The sequence below is a fragment of the Pleurodeles waltl genome, chromosome 4_2, assembly GCF_031143425.1.
Source record: "Pleurodeles waltl isolate 20211129_DDA chromosome 4_2, aPleWal1.hap1.20221129, whole genome shotgun sequence".
Taxonomy (NCBI): Eukaryota; Metazoa; Chordata; class Amphibia; order Caudata; family Salamandridae; genus Pleurodeles; species Pleurodeles waltl.
The window spans coordinates 551617056-551637948 of NC_090443.1; the positions used below are offsets into that span (position 1 = coordinate 551617056).

General features: G+C 44.1%; 1 protein-coding gene across 1 annotated transcript in view; it reads right to left on the minus strand.

Annotated features, from left to right (window-relative positions):
- CEP350 (centrosomal protein 350) overlaps nt 1–20893 on the minus strand; it is an 821600-nt gene that overhangs the window by 487123 nt on the left and 313584 nt on the right. The window contains exons 19-20 of the mRNA XM_069232082.1: nt 17628–17768; nt 1595–1731 (exon numbers count right to left, since the gene is read on the minus strand). Coding sequence (XP_069088183.1) covers nt 1595–1731; nt 17628–17768 — 278 coding nt within the window. The remainder of the gene's footprint in view (nt 1–1594; nt 1732–17627; nt 17769–20893) is intronic.

Here is a 20893-nt window from a genome sequence, read left to right on the forward strand (position 1 = left end):
GAAGAAGGAATTTGGCCCTTCATGTCATGCACTAGTTCCAGTCGGGTAATACATGGTACCAGAACTGTCTTGGCTGCAAATGTTCTGCGTATTTTGCAGTCCTTGGCCTTGTGGTCTGGATAAAGGCAATAGATAAATTTTTCAAAGACGGTCATATGAGAAATCTTTTATTTTCCCATAGGGATCTTACCCTTAAAAAAGCTTCCCCTAGATGTTTCTTCTGTTGTCATTTTTTAGAGGCAATTAGGTCATGTGTGTCCCTAAAGGCCAAGAAAAAGGCCAAACATGAACTTGTTTGTTTTCTGGAGAAGAGCAAAGCTCTCAAATTCCCTTTCACACACTGTGCAGCAGAAATCTGAGGTGTAAACTCCTTTGGTAGGGGTGAGTCATGGAGCACTTTCACGCCTTTGGCTGAAGTTCAAACCTTTTATGAGCTGGGTGTATTAATAAAAGGGTCACTGACTGAAGCCCCTACTTCTGTCAATGCTCTGCTGTGCTATTTCAGACTTACAGAGAGACTACCAATTCGACAGCCGTGAATGATTCAAGCATCTTGAATCCATTTAACATCAAATGTTGGATAACCCCTGAATGCTATGGGTTCAACTGGTGAACCATATAAAATAAGCCCAATGAGCGGACAGCAGCACAGCTATCTTTGAACCCCACCAACCCAGAGTCTGCTTTGTCCCCAAACAGCCAGTCACATGCATCCAGGTATGATGGCATTTCACCATACTGGTGTTCATAGCACAATCAATCAACACAGTGTGTGGTGCCTAGGCTGACGCACAAAATGTTCTTAGCTGTGTCCTGTCCATTGTGGATTGTCTGCGCAAAAGCATTTCGGAACTCCTCAAGGAGGGTGGGCAAGATCTCCCTCATCATACTCTTATGGGTAACTGCAGGGGTCATAAATAGCAACCTGCCTAATTAATATTCATTACCCAAGTCATTTTGTGACCCTCTATGAATGGCAATTTTGGGGAACAACCTATTAGTACATATGCCACATCACAAAATGCCTCCCTATTCATAAAACAAAACAAGTCTGTGTTCAATTTGGTTCACACATACACATTTTCAAACAGAGATTAGTGAGTATATCAGGTCCTTAGCCACAGATTTGCTGAAAAACCACAAGACTATGATTTGAAACAGGTCAAAGGAAATTTGTGACTGGAATTTGTAATTATACTTGAAACTACTGTAGTTGCTTTCTATCTATGCATCCTAAGTCACACACAGAGCCAGCTAAACTGCAGACCACATTTGTGCACTGCCCTCATCAATAGTTTAAAAGTCTCTTGATAAAAGCAAGAGATTAACAAAGCCACACAATCCTGTGTTGTCCACCTGTGATGCACGGACCCCATTCTCAGAACAATGTGCACTCTTATGCAAGCTTATTGCCTGCTACCCAGGAAAAAACATTACTCTCAATGTGAGTATGTTTTTTCTCATTTACATGCCAAACATTAAAGTGAGGGACCCTGGCTCTATATAGCATTACTTGGAAGGAGTGAATGGCAGTTGGTTCTGACTCCCCTTAGTCCTGCCTCGTTTACATAAACTGGGCAACCTTTAACCTTACCTGTGCGTATCTACTCTTGCTCTAAGCTGTTTCATAAACTCTGAATGTTGCTGCCGCTCACGGTCAAATAGTGTAGTTATGGGAGCCACAGGAACACCAATGGCCTCAGACATCCGGTTGCGTGCTAGCTCAGTCACCTGGAGACCATGAAAGGAAGACAAAAAAACAATGAGGTAACAAACCATAGAAAGAAACTAGCCCACTGACATTTAAAAAGACTACTAAGGCATTGATCCCTACAAAGGTAATTTCAGGAAACTGTAGATTAAACACACCCAACTGCAGCCCTTGACCACAAACTGAACAAACATGCTCTCTAGATTGCATCTTACATACTGTACAAACCAACTGTAAGTCACAACCGGCAAGAGGTTTCACATGGAACATAGAGAATTCAATGGGGAAGAGGGTAGAATATACATACTAACAAACAAAAAACAGAGTACATCTTAAAAATTCAGCAGATTCTCAATTCTAACATAGACTGCATCCAGTCGCTACACAGGGGACTTTAATGTTGGGTCCCGGAGTGTTACAAGTTGTTTTTGTTTAAAGATCTTTTTTGGGTCACAGGATCGAGTGATGCACATGGGCATAGAGTCCTTTGTTAGATTGTTTTCCTGCAGGCGATGAATATACATATGTACAATAGTCATATGTTAACGGCTACAGGCGTCCGGAGAGGAGGGAGGGCGCATGTCGATCTATAGCACTTTATGCCACAAACAGATATCTACTGGTAAGTAACATTTTCAGTTCGATGGCACGTGAGGCTGTAGATACATATGCTTTGCATAGACGGTAAAGCAGTCCAAAACCATTTAAGCAGTGGCTAGTCTGTAGAAGCTGGAGTTGACTGAAAAAGTGTTCTAAGCACTGCCTGCCCAACATTAGCTTGTTGGTGTGATAATACATCTACACAGTAGTGTTTAGTAAATGGATATGGTACAGACCAAGCAGCACCTTTACATACATCTGCTATGGGGATGTTACCTAGAAAAGCCATAGAGGCACCCATTTTTTCTAGTGAAGTGTGATCTGGGGGTAACAGGTGACTGCCGTTTGGCTTTAGTATAGCAAGTTTGAATACATTTGATTATCCATCTAGCTATACCATTTTTTGATATTGGGTTGCCTTTATGAGATACTGAAAAAGCAACAAAAAGATTTTTAGATTTCCTAAACGTTTTGGTTCTAACAAATATAATACATGAGAGCCCTTTTAACACCTAGTGTGTGATGAGCTCTTTCTGCAACAGAGTCTGGTTGTGGAAAGAAAACTGGTAATTCGATTGGTTGATCCAGAAATGTGAAACTACCTTTGGGAGGAATTTAGGGTTTGGTTGAAGAACTACTCTATCCCTTTGTATTTGGAAGAATGGTTCTTCTAAAGTTAGAGCCTGGAGTTCACTAACACATCTTAGGGAAGTGATAGCTACCAGGAAAGCTACTTTCCATAAAAGGAACTGTAAAGGACATGCATGCATTGGCTGAAAAGTGGACTCCATGAGCCAAGTAGAACAACATTAAGGTTCAAAGATGGTGTTGGAGGTACCCTGGGTGTAACAACTCTTTTGAGACTTTTCACAAAATCCTTAATAACTGGAATTCTAAATAAAGAGATGTGTTGTCTATTTTGGAGATAAGCAGCTATAGCTGCTAAATGAAAACAGACAAGCTAAGTTTACTTTCTGCAAATGTAGCAAATAACAAATAATGTCTTGAGCCGAAGCTTTGAGTGCGTTAATGTTGTTAGGTTGACAGTAGCATACTAAATGTTTCCATTTCGCAGCATAACACTGTCTGGTTGTAGGTTTACATGCTTCTTTTAGAATGTCCACATATTCAGTTGGTAGTTTTAAGGAACAAAACTCTATGACATCAGGAGCTATATTTCAAGGTTGAGCTATTTGGGGTTTGGATGCCTTATCTGTCCCTGATTCTGAGTGAGAAGATCTGGCCTGTGGGGAAGCTTCTCGTGTGGAACTAGTGATAGATCCAGAAGTGTTGTGAACCAAGCTTGACGTGCCCATGTGGGAGTTACAAGGATCACGCTGAGAGAGGTTTGTCTCAATTTGCAAACTAGAGATGGAATAAGTGGGGAAGGGGTAAAAATGTAAGCAAACATCCCTGACCAATTCATCCACACAGCAATACCCTTAGACTGAGGGTGTTGGTATCTAGATGCAAGGTTTTGGCATTTTGTATTTTTTGCAATGGCGAAAAGGTCTATTTGAGATGTTCCTCACTTTTAGGAAGTACTGTTGAAGGACCTGTGGGTTGAATTTTCATTTGTGGATTTGTTGCTGCAACCTGCTGAGCAGGTCTGCTAATTGGTTGTCCATGCCTGGGAGATAATCTGCCACTAAGTGAATGTGTTGGTGAAATGCCCATTTGCAAATTGGTTGAGCAAGATGTGACAACTGAGGAGAACGTGTCGCCCACTGTTTTTGCAGATAATACATGGCTGTCATGTTGTCTGTACAGACTAGAACCACTTTGTGCGAGAGATGTGGAAGTAAAACCTTCAGCGCTAGGAAAATTGATTGAAGTTCCAGGCAATTGATATGTGAAGTTTGTTGAATGGGGGCCCAGAACCCCTGTATTATGAGGTTGTTGAGGTGAGCTACCCAACCTGTCTATGATGCATCTGTAGTAAGAGTGATTTAAGACACAGGGTCTAGAAAGGGCCACCCTTTGGAGAGGTTGGTGGATTTCCACCATTGCGGACAGTGGTGACTCTGCTGGTCCAACACCTCTAAATCTTCTAGATGACCCTGTGACTGAGACCACTGATGGGGCAGACACTGTTGTAAGGGACACATGTGCAGTCTGGTATGAGGTACGATGGCAATGCAAGATGTCATCATTCCGAATAGTCACATCACTGTCTTTATTGTCTAAATGTGGTCTTCCTGTAACTGGGAAATTACATTTTGAAAAGCTTTAATCCAAGCTGGACTTGGATATGTTAACCCTTGTTGCCCATTGAGCACTGCTCATAGGTAATGCTGTGTTTGCAAAAGTTGGAGATGGGATTTAGGAAAGATGATTGTGAACCCCAGAGTGTGAAGGAGATCCACTGTCAACTGAGTGTGATGACAGTGTTGTGGCGTACTAGCTTTGATGAGCCAATCGTCCAAGTAAGGGAAGACATGACTGTGCTGACGTCTGAGATATGCAGCAACTACTGCTAGAAACATTGTGAAGATCCTGGGAGCAGTTGGGACACCGAAAGGCAACACCTGAAATGGATAATGGTTTCCCTCAATTACGAATCTGAGATATTTGCGATGTCCTGGGTGAATGGAATATAAAAGTAAGCGTCCTTCAGATCTAACGCCCTCATAAAGTCGCCATGCTGTAATAATGGAATAACATCTTGGAGACTGACCATATGGACATGCTCTGAGATAATGTGGACATTTAGTGGTCTGAGATCTAGAACTGGCCTGAGTGACCGGTCCTTCTTTGGTATAAGGAAGTAAAGGGAGTATACTCCTGACCCTTGCTGTGAGAAGGGACTGGTTCTATAGTCCCTTTGAGAAGAAGGGATTGCACCTCTTCTTTGAGAAGAGTGAGGTGTTCTTGTGAGAATCTGTGAGTGCAAACGGTAATGTTTGGTAGAGTGGAAGTGAGCACCAGACAATAACCATTTCGATAATTGAAAGAACCCACTAGTCTTTGGTGATGATGGGTATGATCTCTGACCATTATGGGTATAGGGTTTTCAGTCTTTCCCCTACTGGTGAGGTGTGAGGTGGTGGAAGGTGCAGGTAGTCACTGGTGTGAAGTTGAGGCACATCCTCTAAATATGGCTGTTTTAACTCTGCCTTTGTTACCTGAGCCTCTGTAAATCCACTAACGGAACCTCTGTTGTAAAGATGGGAGGCTTGTCAGTTTTGAGAGATGAAAGGCTCTGTAGACAAAGGGTTCAAGCCTCCTGTGACTTGTGGTCAACAAAAAAATTACCACATTGTGTGGTGGTTAGTAGTGCCCCCATTGCTTTTGCGGTTTCCTAATTTTTCTATTGTGGTATCCACTTGTTGGCTGAATGAGTTTTCCCTAACAAATGGCATGTTGAGTACTGCCTGCTTTATTTCTGGCTTGAAACCTTAACACCTAAGCCAAGCAAGCCTGGGTATGATGATACTTGTATTAATACCATGTGCTGCTGTAACTGTGGCATCTGTTGCACAATGAATAGAGTTATTAGAGACAGTTTGGCCTTATGATACTATCTTGCACCCTTTTGCGGTGCTCCTCTGGGAGGTACTGAAGGAGATCCTCCATTTCGTCACAGCAGGCCCTGTTGTACTGTGGTAATAGTGCTTGGGAATTGGCGATATGCCAATTATTGGCAGCTTGTGCGGCTACTCTTTTACCAGCTGAATCTATTTTCTTGCTTTCTTTGTCAGGAGGGGGTGAATCTCCCATAGATTGACTATTAGCAAATTCTTTTTGCAGTACTGACCACTAGTAAGTCTGGAAGGATTTGAGCCCGTATAAAGATAGGGTCTGCAAGTGCTGCTTTTTTTTTTTCTTTTTAATTTACCCTGGAGGTGATTGTAGGAAACTGGCCCCTTGTTCCAGTAACCGGCCATCGCCCCACCTCCACACCCCCAGACACACTCACTTCACCTGATTTGATGCTAACTTGACTGAGTGTGTGCTGGTATCCTCCTAACCAGGCTCCAGAACCTGTGTTCGTTCCCTAAAACCATTCCATTGCTTCCACAACTGGCACACCTCTGGCACACAGATAAGTCCCTTATTAAAGATACCAGTGGTACCAAGGGCCCTGCCGCCAGAGAGGGTCCCTAAAGGCTGCAGTATGTACTATGCCATTCTAAGGGACCCCTCACCAAACAAGTGCACACTGTCATTGCAGATTGTGTGTGTTGGGGGAAAAAAGGTAAAGTCAACATGGCATCCCTCTCTGGGTGTCATGCCCACACACCACTGCCTGTGGCATAGGTAAGTCACCCATCTAGCAGGCCTTACAGCCCTAAGGCAGGGTGCACTATACCCCAGGTGAGGGCATAGCTGTATGAGCAATATGCCCCCACAGTGTGTAAGTCCATTCTTAGACGTTGTAAGTACAGTGTAGTCGTATTGAGTACATGGGCTGGTAGTTTGTCGTTTTGAACTCCACAGCTCCATGAAGGCTTTACTGAAGACTGGAAAGTTTGGCATCAAACTTCTCAGCTCAATAAACCCACACTGATGCAAGTGCTGGATTTATTGAAAAATGCACACAGAAGGCATCACTTGGCTGTGAGCCACAAAGGCTACTGCCTCAGGGCACTCCAGGTGCCCGCCAGACCAAACCCCACGTTTGGCGGCAGGACCAATGGGAAAATTAGTAAACACCAGGAGGAGTGTCCACCCCAGCTGGGACCACCCTTAGGATGCACAGAGCAGAGGTGAAACCCTCCTGGCAGAATCTTCAATCTTGCTTTGGATGATGTTAGCCAACAGGGTTAGGAATGTGCCCCCATCCCCAAATGGAGTGGGCACAGGAAGGGTGTAGCCACCCTCAGGGAAAGTAGACATTGGCTACTGCCCTCTAACACCTATAACGCCCATAAATCTAGTATTTAGGGGGCACCCTGAACCTTGCTCTTCTGATTCCTGGCGACCTAAGAAGAAGAGTCACACCAGCAGTGAAACTCCAGACAGCACCTTTCTTGGCCCCAGCCTTATCAGCCTGTCTGCAGCTCCAAGAATCCTGCTACAAGAAGATGACTCGTCCTGAAGGACTAACAACCTCTACAAAACCCCAGACTGCCTATCTACAAAAGGACCAAGATCTCCTAAGGACAGCGTCCCAATCCACAAAGAAGCCTCCAAAAGGACTCCAGAACCGCCCCAGATCCGCAAGTCCTGCTCACTCTCCAGAGAAAGTGATTCCAACCTCGAGTTCACCCTGGGTTGACCCCTTCTGACCAACACGACGACACCTGCAGTCTAAATCCAGAGGATCCCCATACCCTGCGACCGGCTCCAGTGAAGATTTCCTGATACCCCCTGCAACCGCAGCCCCCTGGCCTTGGGGAACCCAACCGACAGTTCAGCAAAGTCCAGTGGGCTCTCTACTTACCTGTTCAGCAGTTGGTTCTCTTCAGTTGACTCCATGGACAACGCCTGCAGCATCTTTGTGAACCCCTGGTTCCCTCATTGAAAAGCATTGGGCACCCAACGCCGTGTTTGCACCCTGCAAGCTCTGTACTGCGGAGGGTGTGCGTTTGGTGCTGATCTGTAGCTCACCCCCGGGAGCTGATCTAAATCCTCCAGGTCCCTGTAGTTGCCGGTACCTACCTGTAAGCACATACTTTTTGATCGCACCCTGTCTCCATAGGATTCCACTGGGCGCCCAACACCAGGTTTGGCCTCTGCGCCTGGCTGGCCCCATATTGCTGGAGGTGCACTCTTGGTGTCTGCCTAAACTTTGCCCTATGGACAACTTAACCCCAAACACTGGGATCGTAGGTCAAGTACTTACCTGCGAATTGCATTGTTAGTTTTCCTTCCCTAGGACTGCAATGTTTTCTATGAGAAAATTGCACTAAATGTTCATTTTTGAAACTGAAAAGTATTACTTACCTGTAAACTGTTTGACCTGTGAATCCTAAACAAAGTGCATTTGATACTTGAAAGTGATACATTCTTGAAACTGTACTTACCTGCAACAAAGATCCTTTTGGTTCTAGAAATAAAGTAACAGTTTATTTTTGATACATAAAAACATTGGCCTGGAGTTAGTCAGTGAGATTGTGCCTCATTTTCTTGACCTTGTGTGTACAACAAATGCTTAGCACTACCCTCTGATAAGCCTAACTGCTCGACCATACTACCACAAAAGAGAGCATTAGTATTATCTATTTTAGCCTCTGTAAAGCCTCAGGGGATCCACTGGTCTCTGTGCACATTATACCTTACTTTTTTATAGTATATACAGAGCCAGCTTCCTACAGTGATGACTCAAGAACTTACGGGTTCCTTAAAGATGTCATTAGCATGTCTAAGCTTGCTGGGCAGCATGGGAGGAATTGACTCTCTTTGTGTGTTGTAGTAAGGGTGTCAAATAGAAAATCCTCTTCAATAGGGTTAATGTGTAGCTGGACATTGTGGAATGCTGCTGCCCTGGCTATCACCTGCTGATAAGATGCTGTATGTTCGGGTGGTGATGGTCGTACAGGACATAGATCGGGTTCATTTGGCATGATAGGATCTGTGTAAAATAAGTCCCATGGATCTAAGACTTGTGGTGTGTCCCTCAAATCATCCTCTTCTGGTGCTGGTCAACCCTGTGGTGAAAACTGTGGTTGTTTTGTAGGAGTGTGTGGAGACGGCTGAAGAGTGGAAGGAAAAACTGGAGAATGAGGTAGAGAAGGCTGGGGTCTAATTAGAGCCTTGTCTTTGGAGGCCTTCTGTGGGGGAGGAGTGGTACCGAAAGCTCCTAAAAGGTTAGCTTCCTTTTGATTGGAATTTGGAGAGGGGGGTGAGGGGGCAACAGTTCTTCTTGTTCCTTTCCGAATATGACATTGGCGCTGAAGATCGTCCTTAACCTCTACAACGGGCTCCACTGGTGAAGTTGTGTCACAAGAATGACTGGAGTCTTTCTGAGGCACAGTCTTTTGTTCCTAAATTTTTGGTACCAAAGTCTTCTGTCGGTGTGAAGCTGTTGGCTCCAAAGTTCATGTGGAGGATTTCTTGCTTGATGACGAAGCACTAGGGTCGATGGCTCTGCTCGATCCCGAAATAGTGTGTGATGCTGCCGAGCTGAGAGTCAATGCCGAAGACGCCTTGGTCTTGGCCGAAGGAGATTTTCAGATCCGGCCATGGCCCCTAGGAAGAGGTGGTCTGATGACCTGCTTCTGGGGCTTTTTTAATGTCTTTGAACGTGAAGTAGCAATTGTTCTACTCACAGGTTGTGTGGAGGTGACCGGTTGGCCTTCAATGTTGGACTGTATGTCACAGTTTTCGATGGAGAAGGTCTCCTCCTGCGCGTGCGCTTCCCCGAAGAGATCCAGCGTGTCATCTGGTGTCTTGGACACCATCTCCAACTGACGAGGTCTTTGGTCGCCGAGCCTCTTCTTGGACCAAAAGAAACAGGAGGCGTTGCAAGTCTGTTCATTGTGGTCTGGGGAGACACACAAATTAACCACCAGGTGTTGGACGATGTAGGGAAATTTAGAGAGTCACAGAGGGCAAAACCGAAATGGAGTACATTCCATTAGCCCTGCATAGGCCCATGCCACGTGGAGGAGTAGGCCCAAGACGGCCTACTCATACATCATGGTATGTTGTACTGTAGATTGATATGCCCCCGCCCTCCTCCCTGGACGCATGTCTTTACTCCTTATACACACATTGTTTTCCCACAGGCAGGTGAGGAAATGAAACAAAGGACTCTATGCCCATGCGCAGTATCACCGAGAGGAGTCGTCACTCGATCCCGTGGCTCGAAAAGATTCTTCAAACAAAAACAACTGACAACACTCCAGACCCAACACTAGATGGAGGAAAGCATGTGTATCTAGTGCCACACATGCCATCGAATGAATATATATATATATATATATATATATATATATATATATATATATATATATATATATATATATATATATATATATATATATATATTAATATATATGTTACAAGACATCTGTTCTTTTCACATGCTTTGCATAAGTCGACCTTCTAATGTTGGGCTCGGAGTGCTACAAGTTGTTTTTCTTCGAAGAAGCTTTTTTGAGTCATGAGATCGAGTGACTCCTCCTCTTGCTGACAGTGCGCATGGGCATTGAGTCCTTTCTTAGATTGTTTTCCAACTGGAGAGTGAGGTAAGGAGTGAAGAAATAAGAGAAGAAGATGTCCATGCAATGTATATTCATTTTATTACAAAGAAAACCACAGGCTTCAGGGGAGGGCGCATGTGAATCTGCAGCACTACTTGCCACAAACAGATGGCTACTGGGTAAGTGACATTTCTTCCGTTCCATGGCATGTGTAGCTGCAGATAAACATGCTTTGCATTGACTGAAAAGCAGTCCCCTCCTAAAGTAAGCAGTGGCTGGCCTGTAGGAGTTGGAGTAGCTTGAAATAGTGTCTTAAGCATTGCTTGACCAACATTTGCTTGTTGGCGAGAAAACACATCCACACAGTAGTGTTTAGTAAATGTGTGTGGTGTGGACCATGTGACTGCTTTGCATATGTCTGCCATTGGTATATATCCTAAGAATGCCATTGAAGCTCCTTTTTTTCTAGTAGAATGTGCGTTAGAAGTTACTAATAACGGTCTTTTAGCCTTACGATAGTAAGTTTGAATACACTTTACTATCTATCTAGCTAATCCCTGTTTTGAAACAGGATTACCCTTATGAAGTTGCTGAAAAGCCACAAATTGTTTTTTGATTTTATGAAATCTTTTGTTTTATCTATGTAATACATGAGAGCTCTTTTTACATCAACAGTGTGAAGAGCTCTTTCAGCAACTGAATCTGGCTGTGTAAAGAAGACTGGCAATTCCACTGACTGATTGATGTGAAATGGTGAAACCACTCTGCGTAGGAATTTTGGATTTGTCCTAAGTACTATTTTATTTTTGTGAATTTGGAAGAAAGGTTCTTCTAAAGTGAATGCTTGAATTTCACTAACTCTCCATAAGGAAGTATTCGCTACTAAAAAAGCAAACTTCCATGAGTGAAAAACTGAAGAGCGCACTAATGCATAGGTTCAAATGGTGGGCCTATAAGCCTTCTGAGCACAATGTTAAGACTCCAGGCAGGAGCTGGTTGAACACTAGGTGGAATACGTTTTTTAAGGCTTTCCATAAATGCTTTTATGCAAGGAATTCTAAACAAAGAGGTATGCTGTCTGTTTTGGAGTTAAGCTGATATTGCTGGTAAATTAATTTTAATAGATGATTATGCAAGATTTGCTTTTTGTAAGTAAAGCAAATAACAGACAATGGTGGTCATTACAACCTCGGCGGTCTTTTAAGAAGACCGCCGAGGGACCGCCGTGCGGAAGACCGCCAGTAGTGGCGGTTTGCCGCTCGGCGTATTATGACCATTGGCTGCCCTCCGTTGTTTTTCCGACGGAGAGCCGCCAACAGCCATACTTGCGGGTGGCGGGGAAGTGGAGGTTGCTCCACCTCCACCGCCACGCCAACAGAACACCGCCGAACTAATCACGTCCTGTGATTCTGCGCGGCGGTGTTCTGTTGGCGGTGTGGTGTTGGCGGAGCTGCCCCCATGGCTCCCGTCCCCTCCCGGAGGATCGGCGGAACAGGTAAGTCGATCGTCCGTTAGGGGAGGAGGGTGGGGGGGATGTTGTGTGGGTGCATGGGGGTATGTGTCTGTGTATGTAGGGGGGGGCGTTGCGTGTTTTGAAAATGTGTGCGTGTCTGTCTGTATGTATGTATGTCTGTATGGGTGGATGTGTGCGTGAATGTGGGTGTACGTGTCTGAGTGTGTGTGTGCGTGTGTGGATGTTGGCATGTATGTCGGTGTGTGTGCGTGTATGTGTGTTGGTGTTGCCTGCGTGCGTGTCGGGTGTGTATGTGTAAGGTAAGGTCGGGGTGGGGAGGGGGGCCCTGCCACCTTTGAGGGGTGGCAGGGGTGGTGGGGGGTGTAGGGGAGGGAGTCGGGGTGGGGGAGACCCCTATCAGTGCCAGGGAAGGAATTCCCTGGCACTGATAGTGCTTACCGCCATGGATTTCATGGCGGTTCCTACCGCTGGAAATCCACGGCGGTAAGCCGGGTCACAATACCGGTGGAGGTATTGTCACGGCCGCCGGGCTGGAGACCCAGGTCTCCAGCCCAGCGGTTGTCTCCGCCCTGGCAGGCGGAACGGGGAAGCGGCGGATGACCATGGAGGTAACCGCCATGGTCATAATACTAAAAAAAAGACCGCCAGCCTGTTGGCGGTCTTACCGCCGCTTTAACACCGTCCGCCAGGGTTGTAATGACCCCCAATATCCTGTACTGATGTTTTAAGTGGATCCATGTTTTTGGGTTGACAGTAAAATACAAAACATTTACATTTAGCTGCATAGCACTGTCTGGTTCTAGGTTTGTGTGCTTTCCTTAGAATGTCATACATTCAGATGAAAGCTGTAGATATCCAAACTCTGACTTCGGGAGCAAAATCGCCAGGTTGAGCATACTGGGACTGGGATGCATGATTTGACCTTTGTTTTGATTCAATAGGTGTTTTGACGTGCCCATGTGGGAGCTATGAGTATGAATGTGAGGGAGGTGTGACGGATCTTGTTGACCAGAAACGGAATTAGTGGGAGAGGGGGAAAAGCATAAGCAAATATCCCTGACCAATTGATCCATAGAGCATTGCTCTTGGATCGAGGGTGTGGGTACCTGGATGCAAAGTTTGGACATTTTGCGTTTTCGCTTGCTGCGAAGGGGTCTATGTCTGGTGTTCCCTACATGCAAAAGTACTGTTGAATCACTTGTGGGGGACTCTCCCAGTCGTGTATTTGTTGCTGCGTCCTGCTTAAGAGGTCCACTAGTTGGTTGTGTATTCCTGGGATATACTCTACTAGTACTTGAATGTGAATATGAATTGCCCATTTCCAAATTGTCTGTGCTAGAAGTGACAACTGAGATGAGTGCCCCCACCCCCTGTTTTTGCAGATAATATATTGTTGTCATGTTGTCAGTCCTTATCAACACTGTTTTGTGTGTGATGTGTGGTTGGAATGCTTTGAGAGCTAGGAGCACTGCTAGCAACTCCAAGTGATTTATGTGGTAAATCTGTTGAATTAAGCCCCATTCCCCTTGTATAATAAGATTGTTGAGATGGGCTCCCCAACCGGTCACTGATGCATCGGTGGTGATTATGGTCTGTGGCACAGGGTCCTGAAATGGCCGCCCTATTGATAAGTTAGTATGATTCCACCAGTGCAGAGAGTTGTAAGCTTGGCGGTCCAACAACTCTAGATTGTGAAGTTGACCCTGTGCGTGAGACCATTGTTGCGAGAGACACTGTTGTAGGGGTCTCATGTTTAGACATGCCAAGGGTACTATTTCTAAGCACAAGGCCATCATTCCCAACAGTTTTATGATAAACCTTTCTGTGTAAGTTTGATTGTATTGTATCTGAAATATGAGATTGTGGAAAGCTGAACTCTTTGTGGGTTTGGGTTCGCTAATGCTAACTGAGTGTTCAAAATTGCTCCCAGATGTGGTTGTATTTGCGCTAGTTGCAGTTGAGATTTTTGTTAATTGTGAACCCTAGACTGTTTAGGGTAATGATTTGTGTATTGTGTGTGCTGTTGACAGGTTTGAACGGTGCTGGCTTTTATGAGCCAGTCGCCCAGACAGGGAAAGACATGTATATGTTGCCTTCTGAGGTATGCTGCAACTACTGCTAGGCATTTGGTGAATACCCTTGGTGCTGCTGTTACTCCAAAGGGTAGCACTTTCAACTGGTAGTGCTTGCCTGCTATCACAAATCTTAGGCATTTGTTATGTGCTAGATGTATAGGAATGTGGAAGTAAGCATCTTTTAAATCTAATGCTGTCATGTAGTCCTGTTTTTGCTGTAGGGGAATGACATCCTGAAGAGTAACTATATGGAAATGCTCTGAGAGTATGTACTGATTGAGGGGTCTGAGATCTAGGATTGGTCTGAGAGTACCATCCTTTTTTGGTATAAGGAAGAATAGAGAATAAACTCCTGTCCCTTGTTGAGGTATAGGTACCATCTCTACTGCACCTCTTAGTAGAAGTGATTGTACTTCTTGTTTTAACAAATTGAGGTGTTCTAGAGAAAGCCTGTGCGAGCTAGGGGGAATGTTTGGTGAAGTAGAGATGAGTCCTAGGAAATATCAATTTTGGATAACTGACAGCACCCACAGATCCCATGTAATGTTGTGCCATTGTTGGTAGAAATATTCCAGTCTTCCTCCCATAGGAGATGTATACTGTGCGGGGATGTGTAGAGAGTCACTGTTTGGAGGAGATGGAGGCACCTTTGTGGCGGTGGATTTAACTCTACCTCTAAAGTTGTTTCATTTGTAGGATCCTCTGAAAGACCCTCTGGTGTGATATTGTTGTCCCTGCTTTTGTTGGGATGTAGAGGGCTCCGATATTGATGGTTTAAAACCACCTCTGTACTGGGGCTTACGAAAAGTACCCCGGGCAGATGTAGCATAAAGAGCACCCATAGCCTTAGCAGTCTCAGTCTTTTTTCAATTTTTCCATGGTGGTATCCACCTCCGGGCCAAATAAATGTTGTTTGTCAAAAGGCATATTGAGTACTGCCTGTTGTATCTCAGGTTTGAACCCTGAAGATCGCAACCATTCATAACTTCTGATGACCACACTAGTGTTAATAACCCTTGCTGCGGTGTCTGCTGCATCTAGGGCGGATCTAATCTGGTTGTTGGAGATAGCCTGGCCATCTGTCTCTATCTGCTGTGCTCTTTTTTTGGTCTTCTGGTGGGAGTAACTACTCCATCACATCCCAATGAGCTCCATCATATCTGGCTCAAAGAACCTGGGAGTTGGCAATTCTCCAGTTGTTAGCAGCTTGAGTTGCCACTGTCTTCCCTGCTGCATCAAACTTAAGGCTTTCTTTATCGGGGGAGGAGCACTGTTTATCATCCATCACTTCAAGTATGTGCCTTATGTCTGAAGATTCCTCAACATTTAGAGCATATTTCTTTCCCACAGATTTTAGCCCCGAAAGTTTGGAGATGCAATGTTTTAATTGGGTTAAGAATGTTGGTTCCGAAATAGATTGTAGGTCTTTTGGCTCCGAAATGGATGTTGGGTGTTTTGGCTCCGAGGTGGAAGATGGATGTATCGGCTATGAAGTGGAAGTTTCCACTCTTCGAGTTAATCCCGACACAGGTGTGGAACGCTGTTTGGTCGACGCCAAATGCATTTTGGTCTTTTTTTGATGCCGAACCAGACGGTTAGTCATCGGGATGTATCTTTCGGGTCTGACCACGGCCGGCAAGCAGTGCTGGACCCAAGAGCAGTGCTGATGTCTTTTTTAGATGGTTTTTGGTGATGGGAAGGGGCTGATGTACTCAGGTTCTGTGCTGTTGAAATCACGTGGCTGTCCCAATCGGAGTCTCAGTCGGAATCTGTGATGAAAACTGCAGTCTGAGCTTGTTCCTCTCCAAAAATGTCGGGCATTTGTTCAGACGATTTAGATGCCATCTCTAACCGATGCGCTCTTCGATCCCACGGAGTTTTCTTGGAACGGAAGGATCGACACACCTCACAAGTTTCCTCTTTGCGATCGGAGAGAGGCAGAGGATGCACACAGAGTGTTGGTCGGTGTAGGGGAACTTGGTGTGACACTGAGTGCAAAAGTGAAACTGAGTCTGAGCCATCAGCCTGTGTCTAAGTAGGCCCGAGAAGGGCGCGGTCGACCAAAAGGGCATTTAATCGATCCCGATGATACAATCGGATCGAATATAGTCAGAAAATGTGTTTGAAAAACGATACCGACATTTAGAGAAAGTCTAGAAAACTTCAGATAGTACCGAACCAAGATCTACCAGAGCGAGAGGAAACACGTCCAAACTAGACGGCAAAAAGAAAATCAAACAAAGGACTCGATGCCCATGCACACTATCACCGAGAGGAGGAGTCATTCGATCACCAGACTCAAAAAAGCTTTTTCAAAGAAAAACAACTTGTAACACGCGAGCCCAACACTAGGTGGCGGACTTATGAAAAGCATATGTATCTGCAACTACACATGCCATTGAACATATATTATTATATATATATATATATATATATATATATATATATATATATATATATATATATATATATATATATATAATCACATAATTCTTAACCGAGTACTGCTATGCTTTGGTCAGGACCTCACAAACCACACATTTCAAATGTACGCATACTACATGTCATGTTTAAATAGGGGTGAACCTGCCAAAAAGCAGCAGTCTCATAGATGACATCAGAGAGGCTGCCATTGAACATTTGGAGCAGACACCTGGTAGAAACATCTTTGGCTATCAGGTCAAAGTGGTTCTGCAAGTGCTCTTGAACTTCACAGCTGATAAGGAATGAGTATCAGCTACACGGCCTTTTGTTAATATTTAGAACCTTTCCTTGCCCCAATGGAAGGCATACTTTGTGTACTTGGTGCATCCAAAAATAGGCTTCCCATGCTGATTTCAACAACAAAATATGGCATTCACAGTGTAGGAGTGTTGTGTTAGGCCTCAAATGACAAAGAGGTGTGGAAGGGGTGCTTTGGATAGTTACCCAGACAGTGACTATGAACGGCGTCAACAAGGCGCAATGTGAGACTAAGTGGTCTTCCCCATTTCCACTTAGCAGATTCTAAAAAAGCCCAAGTTTCCCAGCAGACAAGCAAACTCCGTCCTACCTAATATTGTGTGAGACATAACTACTCATATACAAATCTACCCATATAAAGTGAATGTCTTTTTAGAAGGATAAGGATTCATGATGGATTCCACTTATCCACCTTGCATCAATGCATAGCTTAGACAGATCTGATGAAAGGCCCTAACTGTTTTGTCCAAAATGGTCCTTTTCAAGATCCGCTTCTTGGTTAACCAGTCTCCTGCAAAACTGTGTAGTGTATACCTACCCTTTTCATATTTCTGCTAGGTAACTCCCTTGTCACTGTAGTGGCTGCGCATGCACGTACACAATATACTTGACAACCCTTGATGTATTCTGCCTAAACCTCAGAACTTAGTTCAGATGGCAGATTAATCATTTGATATGGGCACAGGCAGCTGAAGAAAACAGTGTGCACTGCTGACCTCAGAAAGCTCCTAAGAGTCCCAGTGACAGGCCTTCAGGAAATTAATACCAAATGAATATTTGAAAACAGTGGTTGAACAAACAAAAGTGAGTTCTTGATACCCAGCATACCATACAAAATACACAAGGCTACAAATCTCAATAGCATTCGGAGTCCAGACTAGATTAAATCATGCTGGATTATGCATTCACTCTCAGTTCTTTTTTTCACCCCTTACCTCTCTAATCTGTCGAGCGACATCTATATTTAGCTTGGCTGCTTCCACCTGCTGCTCAGCTATCTTCGAGTTAGTGGTCTGAAGGTGTTCTGCGGTCTCCAGTCGGGACTGAACCAGTTGTTGTACAATATCGGCATGAGCCTATTGACAACAAGAAAAAGCATCAAATATAAGTTTCTCTTGTTATAGAATAGTCACGCTTTGACCTCCAACTACATTGAGATGTCTAATCAAATGAAGTTGGAACTATTTATTGACTTGAGAGGTGGCTCTGAATGACCTACAACAATGGACATACTAAGCATCAGTGCTGTGATCAAACACAATGGGCAGTGACCAAATTATGTTAATGGGCTCCTCTTAAATAATCGAATGGAAGGAAAGCAAAAATGCAAATGGCATGCCCTTAAATCTGATGCACCACCTACCACATGTACAAATGTTTTGGGGCTTCCAAAATGTGATCATATATTCATTCACTCAGGCCACTCCAGTTTGGCTACCTGTATCAAAAAATTGTACTGCAGCTTCCTAGCTGCATAATTCAGCTTGTACAATCAAAGTAGTTTTATAGGGTGCACGGAACTGTCTGTATGTATTCCGAACACAAAAACTGATAAAGCTGTGCTCTGTTGCACATGGTCCCATCTAACGATTCATACCTGAAATCACAGTGAAGGAGAGCTCTGGAAATTCCATGAAATCAAGAAAAAAAACTGCACTGTCAAAGGACTCAGCTAGGTATAAGAAATCAAGTTATACACAAGAATAAGGTCTCATTTCAACACTTCTTCATTTCAGTGCCACTCATTAGTTATCTAATATTACAAATGGGTGTATCTATCACAACTAAATGACAAGAAAATGTGCTTCTCAAAGCGCTAAAAACCAAAGATGAGCGCTCAGAAAGCGTAACCACATTATCTCCCATTTATGGTTGTGCCCCCTTAGTTCCTATTTAAGAGTGATCACCTAAATGGGCTAAGCAGATGAGAACGAATGGAAAGTGGGTGTAAGAATGGAAACATTTACTATCACCTGTAACCTGATGTTCATAAAGGTTTCCTGAATAAATGGAAACAAGCATTTGCAATTCAATTGGTCTCGCATTTGCATGAGTTAGAGCTATTGGCATTTTGAAATTATAACTGGACTTTTCTTGACACATAAATTGGTCAACCCTGCCTTATAATTTATTCTTTTCCTGCCACATAATTCCTGTGACCCTGCATATAACTGAAGCACTTCCATTTACCGTTTCCTTTATCTGCACCACTTTCATCACCCCACCATCAGAGTTGCTGGCTGGCTAACATACTTCGTGCGACATAGAGGAACAAGATCTGGGAAGCATGACTTTTGCAGGTTTGTTAACCCTGATGAGCCAGAATGGATAACAAAGACATAGCCCCATCCAAACACACAACTATTTCACAGGCAGCACTATAAACCAGCACGCACATCCCTCCTACTCACAATACTGAAACAACTGAATACGTTCTAAATGAAAATATCACCACTTTTCCATTTAAGATGTAGACACTGGCTAGAGACCAACAGTGTACATCAGAATTTGGACATGTTTTGTGCCACCCAGAATCCCAGTTAGGCCACGGAGTCGTGATATATGGAAAACAACGACTTTTTTCTGGTCAGTAAGAAAAAAAGGATATTCTAATAGGACGTAGGCCAGAGGTGGTAGTATATAACATCCCATCTTTTAATGCTGTGTTTAGGGAAAAAAACGTTCATGTATTTTAAAAAAAAGAAAAGGAAATCCAGAAACCAAAGGCACCCAAGGACATTCCAATAGAAGGCCTGTCCACTTGCCCCTTAAGAAGGAAATGTAATTCACTGAGAATATGAAATAGTGCTTGAGATGATACCGTCACCTACATCTCCTGGAGCAGAATCCCTGACTGTTATGATGCCCAAGTGTAAACCAAGTATCCTTAGAGCTGATTGACCAGCACTTAAGACACTATCAGCCAGGGATCTACCCTAGGGAGCCTCAGCTTTCCAGAAATTATGAGAACCTCCCTGAATGGTGTACTTTTTTATATATCAAAACCATGGACAGGGCAGCCTTAAACAAAGAAATTGCATGTGTCATTAATAAAAGTATTTATGTCAGAGGAGCCAAGTGTTCCTTAGAGAAAGCAAGCATTAAATAAGGAGAGGCTGCATGTGCCCTTCCCAAAGAAATGATTCACACAACTATGTGAGCCAAAGCCGGTATTTCCGCTCCAGGGGTAGACATGTCCCTCCCTGGAGGCCACATGTATAAAGAGCCGAGTGATGCAAACAGGTGACATGTGCGTGCCTTTCTCTGCTATGCGTGTCACTGTGGTGCCTATACACCACACAACGCCTGTATTTTTCCAACCTCTCCACTGTTTAGGGCACTCACCTCTCGTCATGCCGCCTGGAGCTGTAGGGAGGCAGCTGCCAGTGTAACGCAGCCCAGGAGGAGGAGAGTGGGCTCCGTCTGCTAGGCTTATGCCTGCAGTGTGTGGCCGGATCAGACAGCCAAAACAAGCCGCAAACTTATTGAAAAGAAGTGAGAAGCACGCACATGCCTACTAAAACAAGCCAAAAACATTAAAATGCATGGAGTAACTAAGAGCAAAGTAATTCAGTCAGTATTTTATTGAATGGCTGAAAGCACACCTTCAGACACTCCTAACAAATTCTGTTTTGACATTAAACTTTTAAACAGAGCTTCGTTTGTGGGAAATAATCAGGAAAAATGTTTTCTAAAAGTAATATCCTGCAAAGCATAATGGGGTGAGTTTCCCAGAGTACAGTAAATATTGTAGTATCGGCTCTCCTGCTGTAACTGGAAAGCCGCTTTGAGGATTTTACTTAAAACATTTATCAATTATAAGTGTTTTTGTGAAAGCTATGGTGCATGAAGGGGAGAGACAAACAAATTACTCTGATTAGGTAACAGTTTGAATAATGTGACAAGCGCTCCAATACTGCCAGTGGAATTCGTGCTGTGAGTGCCAAGGAGCACAAAGGGGAGAGACAAAGGAAGAAAAAAAAGTTCACCAAAGCTGAAATGTATCGGCAATCATGCAATAATCCATGTAACAGGGTCAGTTCGCAAGGCGGTAACAAAACTGCCCGAAGGCGGGACAGGCATAAAGCTTTTACCAATGGCATCAAGGGATTTTTAAAAGGCAAGCCCATGATCAAATGAAAGTGATGGGTGAGGTTAAAAGCTCACAGAATACTTCCAACAGGTCGAAAAGCTTTTGTGT